Source organism: Pan troglodytes, chromosome 10 (genome assembly GCF_028858775.2).
Source record: "Pan troglodytes isolate AG18354 chromosome 10, NHGRI_mPanTro3-v2.0_pri, whole genome shotgun sequence".
NCBI classification, from domain to species: domain Eukaryota; kingdom Metazoa; phylum Chordata; class Mammalia; order Primates; family Hominidae; genus Pan; species Pan troglodytes.
Genome location: NC_072408.2, coordinates 63,081,344 through 63,092,807, shown reverse-complemented (window position 1 = coordinate 63,092,807; position 11,464 = coordinate 63,081,344). Strand labels below are relative to the sequence as shown.

Genomic DNA, 11,464 nt, shown 5'->3' with positions numbered 1-11,464 from the left:
TGTGTATTTTCAGATGGAAAAACTGTGCCTAAGGTGTTGGACAAATTATTCAAGAACTGATTGTGTTCTTAAAGATCCCCTAGATCAGCAAATACTCAGGGTGATAAGTGGCTAAGTGATAATCACACCAATTAGGCTGCAGAGGCAGTGTCAGATTTTTAGTTCAAGATCCTCTTAACAGCTGAGCCTACTCATTATACTTCTCACTGGCAGAGGTTCTCTGTGTCCTTGGACAGGATTTGCATCTCTGCCTCACAGACAGGAAGTTTGGGAGACATCTGCTCAGTTGAGGATAAAAACTTTAATTTCACCTCGAATAAATTAGCTTATTTTTCTTCAGATTGGCCACAGATACAGGTCTGCCAATCCCATTCATTTATTTATTTCTCAAATGTTTGCTTCTCTTTTTCTAGTAATAAAGCAATATATATTTATTGTAGCCAGTTTGAAAGATATGGAAAAGTAGAAAGGAAGCAATACAATTCACCCATAATCTCTCTCAATGAAAACTGCTGTTAACATTTTGGTGACTTTACTTGAATCGTACTGAATATACAATTTTAAATCCTGTTTTTCACCTTTTAACATTTATGGTGAATATTTTTGTAGGTTATTAAAAGTTTGCAAATACAATATTTTTAAGGTTGACATAATATTCTATAGGATGAATAAATTATACTTTTTAAAAAACAAAATACTTTCCTATATTGGCTATTTAAGTTGCTTCAAGATTTTTACTGTTGTAAATAATGATGAGCCACTTCCTCCCTCTCACCCAGGACAAAAAAAGAAAAAATATATATAATGATGCTGTTAAAATCTTTCTTTCTTTCTTTTTTTCCCCGGTAGATAGGAGGATTCATGTTCTTGCCCGGGATAGTCTCGAACTCCTGGACTCAAGAAATCCTCCCACCTGAGCCTCCTAAAGCATTGGGATTACAGTCATTAGCCACCGTGCCCAGGTTTTTTTTTTTTTTTTTTTTTTAAGGCTAGTTATTGAAAGCAGTGGGAGTGGAGAAGAAACAAATCTGTAACTGGTTGTGATCAGTCTGTTGTAAACATCACTGCATTCAGACCAGCCTCATGAACAACGTTTTTGATTTGCAATTTGGAGACTTAAAAATGAGGAGACTGTTTTCTCTCAACAAATTGAAAACTATTACCATGAAAATGTTTATACCTTGCATTTTAAAAAATATTTTTGATTGCCAATATTCTCACTAAAATGTTTATCATATATCTATTTGTGTCTACTTTGAAAACAAACTATTTGAAATACTGCATAAATAATATCACTTCAGGTTTATCTCTTTTATCAGTTTGTCTCTTTTTCGTGGAAAATTTCAGAGTATTCTGTTAATTCTTTTTTTTTTTTTTCAATTTATTTATTTGAGACAAGGTCTCACTTTTTTGCCCAGGCTGGAGTGCAGTGGCACAATCATGGCTCTCTGCATTCTCAACTTCTGGGGCTCAACTGTTTCTCCTACCTACAAGTGCATGCCATCATGCCCGGCTAATAAAAAAAAAACAAAATTGGCCTGGCGCAGTGGCTCACGCCTGTAATCCCAGCACTTTGGGAGGTGGAGGCGGGTGGATCACAAGGTCAGGAGTTCAAGACCAGCCTGACCAACATGGTGAAACCCCGCCTCTACTAAAAATACAAAAATTAGCCAGGCATGGTGGCACACGCCTGTAATCCCAGCTACTCGGGAGGCTGAGGCAGGAGAATTGCTTGAACCCGGGAGGCAGAGGTTGCAGTGAGCCAAGGTCATGCCATTGCATTATCTTTTTTTTTTTTTTTTTTGTAGAGACAGGATTTCACTATGTTGCCCAGGCTGGTCTCAAACTCCTGGGCTCAAGCGATCCTAGTGCCTCAGCTACCCAAAGTGCTGGGATTACAGGCACGAGCCACTGTGCCCAGCCTCTGCTGAATTCTAATCATGCAGAGCTGTGTGGGCTACTGCAAATGCCTAGTAGATGTGTGAGCCTTGTATAAAGCAATAGTGTCATTAGAGAAAGATGTAAATTTAGAATTATAGATTGGCACAATAGTCTTATAGCCTCAGTGTGTCACCTTCTGTTGATCTTATCATGGTATGTACAAAAGTATAATATGGCCGGGCGTGATGGCTCACACCTGTAATCCCAGCACTTTGGGAGGCCAAGGCGGGCGGGTCACCTGAGGTCAGGAGGTCGAGATCAGCCTGGCCAACATGGTGAAAACCCCATCTCTACTAAAAATACAAAAATTAGCTGGGTGTGGTGGCAGGTTCCTGTAATCCAGCTACTCGGGAGGCTGAGGCAGGAGAATCCCTTGAATCCGGGAGGAGGAGGTTGCAGTGAGCCGAGATCGCGCCATTGCACTCCAGCCTGGGCAACGAGCAAAACTCTGTCTCAAAAAAAAGAGAAAAAGGCTGCTCTAAGCCAACGTGCTACTATAGTATTGTTGATTTCAACACCATCTTTTTATTGAGGCAAATAAACTAAGTTAGAAATTTGCATTTATAGTTAATTTATGTATATGGAGGCAAAACTTTCTGCTTTAATTTATATTTGAAACTACTTGTTTAAATTACTTTTGATACTATATGGCACAGTAGATAACAGTGCCGCTGTCAGAAAGAGAATAAATCCTAAGAGAGCAAAAGCTCCTTTTAATAAAGGTCTGAATGGCTGCATAAAACATTAGAGGGCTAGTTCCTTCTTTTTGGGAGTACGTTTATTTGGGTAGCAGCCAGTGAGACTGAAACAGTTGAACTGCCCTTCACAAAGGCTGAGAAAGATCGAATTACTATTACACTTCAGGGGGCTGGAGATGGTACCTGGATGAATGACCATGTGAAGAAAGGCGGGGTGGCTTCCAAGATGGAAGTGATGGCTGGGGAACTTGGCTTGAGCTGGGATACTTGTAATGGTGGCTTTTTGCCTCCTATCTGTGTGATTTTTGGGACACAGCCTCTTTGTTATTAGAATAGTGAATTTTCAAATGCAGATAAGCAAGTCAATTTAAAATGTATTTTTTTGGTCAGGCACTGTGGCTCACGGCTGTAATCCTAGCTCTTTGGGAGGCCAAGGTGGGAGGAATGCTTGAGCCCAGGGATTGGAGACCAGTCTGGTCGACATAGGAAAACCTCATCTCCACTAAGAATAAATAAATAAATACTACTACTACTAATTAGCTGAGTGTGGTGGCATGGGCCTGTAGTTCCAGCTAGTGGTGGGGCTGAGGCAGTAAGATCCCTTGAGCCCAGGAGGTCGAGGCTGCAGTGAGTTGATAGGGCCACTGCACTCCAGCTTGGATCAGGGTGTGACCCGGTATCTAAAAAACAAACAAAAAAGCATTTCTTCAAGTTAGTATTTAGCTGGTGTTAAAAATGAAAACATGATAATTTAAAAGGACTCTAGGCTGGGCGCAGTGACTCAAGCCTGTAACCCAGAGCTTTGGGAGGCCAAGGCAGTAGGATTGCTTGAGCCCAAGAGTTAGAGACCAGCCTGGGCAACATAGCGAGGCCTCATCTCTACAAGAACTACAAAAATTAGCCAGCAGTAGTGGCGCGCCCCTGTTGTCTCAGCTACTCAGGAGGCTGAGGCAGGAGAATCGCTTGAGACCAGAAGGTCGAGGCTGCACTGAGCTATGATCACACCACTGCACTGCAGCCTTGGTGACAGAGCGAGACCCTGTCTCAAAACAAACAAAAGGACTGTAAAGTGCATTCCTAATGAAGTCCTGAATGGAGGGTCTGCTGCTCTTCTGGAAACCTTTGGATTGTTAACCTCTACCCCTCTTTTATTTCCACACCTCTTATTTCATTTTCTGTTCCGATACTCCTGGCAAGATATTTGGTTCAGTGGAGTAAGGACAGACTTCGGTGCGGAGACTCCAGCTCTGCAGTGCTATATGACCCCACTGTAGGTTCAGCACCTTGGTTTCCTTATCTGAAATACTTATTCGGTAGTTTTAGGACATAAGATCAAGGGTTCAGCACAACGGCTTGAGACACATACGCGACCCTCAGAGTGCGGGTCTGCGAGAATGCAAGCACCCTGGACATGGTCCAGAGTAGCTGGACTTCTTCCCGAGTGCACTGCGTGGCCAGCAGGTGAGCGCGGCCCCCGCCTCGCAGCACCCCAGGTGTGCGGCCGCAGGTGCGCGCCCGCGCGGCTCCCCTCGGCCAAAGGGCGAGGCAGTGGCGCGGCTGGGCGGGGCCGGCCAGAGCGAACCGGCTCCGGCTCCGGGGCCGCGCCCAGGGCGCTCCGCTGGGCACAGCAAGTTCTTGGCTGCTTCCCCGGCCGGAGGAGGCGGCGGCGGCGGCGCTAACAGGCCCTCTGCGCTCTCCTTCTCCCGCCCTTGGGGGCCTGCTGGCGATTGGCTTCAGAGAGGAAGGGGTGGAGGCAGCCCCGACCTGGCAGCTGCGGTAGCGGCTTTGAGTGAGTGCGGGAGCTGCAGTTACCGAGGCGCTGCGACTGCCGCAGGAGGAGTCGCAGCCAAACTCGCCGCGACGCCGGGTGGGAGCGTCCCGGGAAGGAGAGGGAGAGGAGGCACTCGCTGAGGAGACCCCGCAGTAGAGGGCGCCTCCGGAGTCGCGCCGAACCTGGTCATGCAGGCGACGCCCCCCAGGGGCCGCTCGCGGCTGGACGGGAGCGGGAGGAGTCGGGGAGCGGCGGTCGAGCCCGGCAGGATGAGCGACGAGGGCGGCTCCAACTTCAGGCGGGTGGCGATCCGGCGGAAGTCCAACCCCTCCTACCTGCCGCCCGGGGTGCCCCGGCCCTGGAGCAGGCCCGCGTCGCACCTGGGACGTGTAGGGACCGCTGCCTTCAAGGGCCAGGTGCCCTCAGGAGCCACAGGTAAGCGCCTCGGGGCGCGGGGGAAGGGTGGCCCCGGCGCGTAGGTGCGGGTGAGGGGCGCTCCCAGCGCCCTGCAGGTGCGCCCTCTCGTCCCCCGCTGCGGAGGTAACTGGTTCGGGAGATTCGTTGTGGAAGGCTGCGCTCGGCCACCCACTCTCTTAGCTATGCTGTCCCTTCCCCCAGAGGACCTTGGGCAGGAACCCGCCTACCGCCGAGCTTGCCCTGGAGGTCACTTCTCAGAAAATTTAGAAAGTAAAGGTAGAATTCTTTTTTTCTCTCTAACTTTTGTTAGGATTTGAAAAGACCAGTTTTCTAGCTACTGAAGCTTAAGCGGCTTCGCTAAATTCCTGCTTTGGGCAGCCGTGGTGGAGGCCTAATACGGTGAAGGGGAGGCTGGTGTCCGCCCAGGTCTGACAACCTAGGTGTGGTGAGCAACCTTCTTAGTGCCTGGATTTTCTTAAAGGGACGCTTGACTCCCAGGCTGACTGTGAAAAGCGGCAAGGAAAGCTGTTCCTAACATCAGAAAACGGAATCATTATTGCTGTTTTCATGTTAATAGGTTCAGATGTCAGTAATGCGGTGTTTTGATTTCTGAGTTCTCATTGAATCTTAAAGAAGTCCTCAAGGTGATCTATTCAAGGCGATCTATTCAAGGCCACGTAATCTCCCCTGTCTTGTAAATGTGTTCTCTTCTCCCCAGGCGAGTTTGAAACTAGGGATTTCTTTTTTCTTTGATTTGCAAAACTTCTTTAAAATCCCCTCCCCTCCTTTATGCGGTAACCAGAGATGTCTGGTATGTAGACCAGCTTACGAGGCAAAACCTCATTTGAGCAGCAGAAATACAAATAATTCTAATTACTTTCACGCATTTCATTCTGATTAAGCAAATATGACGATTTAAATATGATAAATATTAGAGCTTTTAAATGTTCCCTTTTAGTCCTGGTTCTGAACTTGTAGTAGGCATAGAGCAGAAAAACATGATGAATTTAAAAGATATAACTACAGTAGATAAGGGCAGAAATTGTGAGGTGAGAAAATATGTAAACAAGTACCTGAATTACAGTGCCTTCGGTCTTCATTTCCTTGTCTTCAAAATGAGGACACTAGTTTGAAACAGTTTCTGAACTCTCTTCCAGTCTTAGGTGTGATTCACTCAAATTAATGGGAGGGTGTTTTCTTCCTTATCAAATGAAAATGATTTGCTTTGGATCGAAGGTATTTATTTAATGGGTTTTCAAGTTATTTAATGTACAGAATTTGTTAATCATCAACTGTTTTCAGTTGGAGAATAGTGGGCACCAAATTCCTTATTTTTGTGAGACGGAGTCTCACTCTGTCGCCCAAGCTGGAGTGCAGTGGCATGAACTCAGATCACTGCAACCTCTGCCTCCCGGGTTCAAGCGATTCTCCTGCCTCAGCCTCCCAAGTAGCTGGGATTGCAAGCATGCGCCACCACGCCCAACTAATTTTTCTGTTTTTAGTAGATACGGGGGTTTCACCATGTTGCCCACGCTGGTCTCGAACTCCTGATCTCAAGTGATCCGCCTGCCTCAGCCTCCCAAAGTGCTGGGATTACAGATGTGAGCCACCACATCCGGCCCCAAATTCTTTATTCTACCATTTTACTTAAAATCACCTGGCTAAATTACAAACCCATTGAGTAGGGGAAAAGAGGAAGTGCCCTCTTAGCAGTAAGGGTAAAAGGGAGTTGTGGCAGTCTACAAATCATTTCTGTAAGGTGGCTCTGCTTTTTCTCTTTTCCATTCTTTTTTTTTTTTTTTTTTTTGAGACGCAGTTTTGCTCCTGTCCCGCAGGCTGGAGTGCAGTGGCGCAATCTCGGCTCACTGCAACCTCTGCCTCCTGGCTTCAAGATTCTCCTGTCTCAGCCTCCCGAGTAGCTGGGGTTACAGGTGCCTGCCACCATGCACAGCTAATTTTTGTACTTTTTTTTTGAGACGGAGTCTGGCTCTGTCGCCCAGGCTGGAGTGCAGTGACGCAATCTCGGCTCACTGCAAGCTCCGCCTCCCGGGTTCACGCCATTCTCCTGCCTCAGCCTCCCGAGTAGCTGGGACTACAGGCGCCCGCCACCACGCCCGGCTAATTTTTTGTACTTTTAGTAGAGACGGAGTTTCACCATGTTGGCCAGGCATTTTTTTTTTTTTTTTAAAGAGACGGGATTGCTTGGCACGGGGGCTCACGCCTGTAATCCCAGCACTTTGGGAGACCGAGGGGGAGGATCGCTTGAGCCCAGGAGTTTGAGACCGGCCTGGGAACATTTCAAAACCCCGTCTCTGCAAAAAATGACCCCGTGTGGGCTGAAGTGGGAGGATCGTTTGCGCTCAGGAGGTGGAGGCTGTAGTGAGCCATGATCGTTTCACTGTATTCCAGCCTGGGCAACAGAGTGAGACCCTGTCTCAAAAAGAGAGAGAGAGGGAGAGAGAGAGAGAGGGGAGGGGAGTCAGAGAGAGATGGGGTCTCACTGTGTTGCCCAGGATAAGGCTAGAGTGCTGTGCCTATTCATAGGTACAATCGTAGCTCACTATAGCTTCGAACTCATGGGCTCAAAGCTGTCCTTCTGCCTCAGTCTCTTAAGTAGATGGGACTTAAGGCACACACCATTTTTTTTTTAATTCAAAGAAAACCCAGAGCAGTTTTTTTAAAATGGAGAACCTAGCACTACCTTTTCTAGGTGTGTTACATTGTCTCGATATTGTAAACCGGCTGAAACTCAAAATTCTTGTTGCTATTTTCAGGGTCGAAAAGTAATTATCTTAATAGGTACAGCCATTCCCCTTACCATGATAAAATCTGTAATATCTGTAGGAGAATGATCTAGTGTTTTGAGAAGTAGTCTCAAACTACTGGATGACCACACCCTGTTCAATTTGGGAAGGGTAAAAAATATTTTAGAAAGTGCTTTCTTCTTTGACTCAAATCTGCCTCCCTATTAGTTCAATAGTATTAGATAAGTCTGTTCTTCCCCCTCATCAAAAAGTAAACCAGATTTAAGTTACTGAAAAGTGCCAGTTCATTCTATAGCACCTAGGAAAATATTTATATATGAAAACCACAAAATTTAAACGCATTACAAAGTAGGCATTACTCAATTGAAATGTCACTTTCCCTCTTAAAGAAGAAGGAACAAAAACTGAAAGCTCAAGAACCTGGCAGAAAATGCCATTTAGCATTGTTATGTCATGTTCTGTGGTTATAAACCCTGCTGTTTTTAGAGTTCTATGCTTTCTGGCAAAAATAATAAAGTGTACCAACTGCATCCTTTGTGTATTCCTGAATGTGAAGCTCCCCATTTAAGTGAAACAGAAAGGTGAAGCAATTAAGACATAGGCTTTGGGGTTATATAGCACTCACGTTCTAGTCCCTCTTCCATAGCTAGCTGTGTGAATTGGACTGTCTCTTAATTTCTACGTTTCTTCATCTGGACAACAGAGATAACAGTCCTTATAATCGGTGCACTCCTATAGTCTCAGCTACTTGGGAGGCTGAGGCAGGAGAATCACTACAAGCCATGAGTTTGAGGATGAAGTATGCTATGTTTGCACCTGTGAATAGCTACTGCACTCCAGCCTGAGCAACGTAGCAAAACTCCATCTTTTTTTTTTTTTGAGACTGAGTCTTACCCTGTTGCCAGGCTGGAGTGCAGTGGCGCAATCTCGGCTCATTGCAACCTCCGCCATCTGGGCTGAAGTGATTCTCCTGCCTCAGCCTCCCTAGTAGCTGGGACTACAGGCACACACGACCATGCCCAGCTAATTTTTGTATTTTTAGTAGAGACGGGGTTTCACCTTGTTGGCTAGGATGGTCTTGATCTCTTGACCTTGTGATCCACCCGCCTCAGCCTCCCAAAGTGCTGGGATTACAGGCGTAAGTCACTGTGCCCGGCCAAGATTCCATCTCTTAAACACACACACACACACACACACACACACACACACACACCCCAAAAAAACAGTACTTAATAAGGTTGCTGGTAGAATTAAGTAAAATTGTATAGGTAAATGTCTGGCACAGAGCAAACAGTATCATAACAAGGAGTCATTATTTTTACTCATCTCTGTGTCCCCAAAAGTCTAGCACTAGTACTGGCATATAGGAGACACTCTATAGATACTTAAATAAATTAGTGAATTAATGCTGTCCCCCTATGATGTTCATAACAACTACTGTTCATTGAATGCCTTTCCTTTTCTTTCTTTCTTTCTTTCTTTTTTTTTTTTTTTGAGACAGAGTTTCGCTCTTGTCGCCCAGGCTGGAGTGCAATGGCACGATCTTGGCTCACTGCAACCTCCACCCCCTGGGTTGCAGCAATTCTCCTGCATCAGCCTCCCGAGTAGCTGGGATTACAGGCACCTGCCACCACGCCCGGCTAATTTTTGTACTTTTAATAGAGACGGGGTTTCACCACGTTGGCGAGGCTGGTCTCAAACTCCTGACCTCAGATAATCCACCCGCCTCGGCCTCCCAAAGTGCTGAGATTATAGGCTTGAGCCACCGCAACTGGCTATTGAATGCATTTTCTTTTCTTTTCTTTTTTTTTGAGATGGAGTTTCGCTCTTGTTGCCCAGACTGGAGTGCAATGGCCTGATCTCGGCTCAAGGCAACCTCCGCCTCCCGGGTCCAAGCGATTCTCCTGCCTCAGCCTCCCGAGTAGCTGGGATTACAGGCATGCGCCACCAAGCCCAGCTAATTTTGTAGTTTTAGTAGAGACGGGTTTCTCCATATTGGTCACGCTGGTCTCGAACTCCCAACCTCAGGTGATCCACCCACCTCGGCCTCCCAAAAGTGATGGGATTACAGGCGTGAGCCACTGCACCCGGCCTATTGAATGCATTTTCTACACTGAGAACTGTATTGTGGTACACACAAATATGCATGTGTGTAAATTTACAGCAATTTACTAAGTAGGTAACATTATGCTCATTTTACAACTGAAAATTTGAGACAGAGTTTTACTAACTGGCTTGGCATTATTAACTGGTAGTTGGTTAGCCAGGATTCAAACACAAGGGTGTTTGGCATCAGAGGCAGTGCTCTTTACCATATTCATAAGTAGCCTCTTTGGAAAATGAGTTGGCTTCTTTAGTCTTAGTCCTAAGCAAGTTGCTAAGAAGTGCTATGAGAGCGAAGAGGGTAAAAGACACCAGGTTGTCTTTAGGCATGGAGTGGGGGGAACATTTTGACTGTTGTGGCCCCATAAATTTAAAGATCTAGAAGTCATTTGGTTACCCTCTCTCAAAGTGGTTTTTTTTGGGACGGAGTCTCACCCTGTTGCCCAGGCTAGAGTGCAGTGGCGCCATCTCAGCTACTGCAACCTCTGCCTCCCAGGTTCCAGTGATTCTCTTGCCTCAGCCTCCTGAGTGGCTGGGACTACAGGCGTGCGCCACCACGCCTGGCTAATTTTTGTATTTTTTAGTAGAGATGGGGTTTCGCCATATTGGCCAGGTTGGTCTCAAACTCCTGACCTTGTGATCCGCCTGCTTCAGCTTCCCAAAGTGCTGGGGTGCGCTCACCTTTTTTTTTTTTTTTTTTTTTTAGACAGAACCTCGCTCTATTGCCCAGGCTGGAATGCAGTGGCGTGATCTTGGCTCACTGCAACTTGCGCCTCTCAGATTCAAGTGATTCTCCTGCCTCAGCCTCCCAATTAGCTGGGATTACAGGCATCCGCCACCACACCTGGCTAATTTTTGTATTTTTGTAGAGATGGGGTTTCACCATGGTGGCCAGGCTGGTCTCCAACTCCTGACCTCAAGTGATCCTCCCACTTCAGCCTCCCAAAGTGCTGGGATTACAGATGTGAGCCACCGTGCCCGGCCCAATGCTCCCTTTTGTGGAACCTTAGTTCCAGGCCTCAGGTTCAGCTTTTTCCTATTGTGAAAACCCAAGGCCAAAACTTCGGTCCCCTGCAAGGCTCTTAGTCCCCTAGGCTTTCGGGTTCCTGGCAATGACTTTGCCTCTTGGGCAGCATGGTCTTACAAGTTAGTTACTTGTGTTTAGGTTTTGGGTTCTTTTTTTTTTTTTTGCTTGCCTTTGGGCACCTCCTTTATTTTGTTATGAGCTCAGCCATGCATTTGTTGTATCTGAGTATTTGAATATCTGTTGTAATTTATTCAGCATCTCGGTGCTTTGTGGTGAGGGACTTTTCACATTATTTACTTGGTAAACTTTCTATGTAAGTACAGTTTTTTTTTTTCTGGTACTCACCATGGCTGGAATGCTCACATTTTCAACATATACCCCAGTATCCTGAGAACTTCTAGAGTACTAATTTCATCTCTGGGGAAGAGGGATAGAAATTTTGGTGAAAGCAATACAAAAAAGTACTATTGATTGAATTCTGGCACTGAACCAGGACTATGTGTATGTTACCTCTAGTTCTTATAACAACCCTGAAAAAATAGGTGGTATTATTACAATTTTAGGGAAGGAAAAAAAGTTTCAGAAAGTCCTATTGCAGTACCCTGCACCTAGTAAATTTCAGAGGCAGGATTCAGACTTATGTCACTGGCTTCAGTGCTTGCATGCCTGTTAACACCTGTTCTTAAGGTTTTCCAGGGCTTTGAGTGGCCCAACGTAAAGCAATAACCATAGGTCATTTGCA

The 11,464-nt window shown here is 46.0% G+C and overlaps 1 protein-coding gene across 3 annotated transcripts in view; it reads left to right on the top strand.

Moving 5' to 3' along the window:
• Positions 1-4,386: 4,386 nt before the first annotated feature.
• FGD4 (FYVE, RhoGEF and PH domain containing 4) overlaps positions 4,387-11,464 on the top strand; it is a 247,236-nt gene continuing 240,158 nt past the window's right edge. For 2 of the 3 annotated variants that reach the window (XM_063785778.1, XM_009425618.5), the window contains exon 1: positions 4,387-4,845. In XM_063785778.1, the coding sequence (XP_063641848.1) occupies positions 4,599-4,845 (247 nt within the window). In that variant the 5' untranslated portion in view covers positions 4,387-4,598. The remainder of the gene's footprint in view (positions 4,846-11,464) is intronic. The other variant, XM_063785787.1, reaches the window with a different exon arrangement.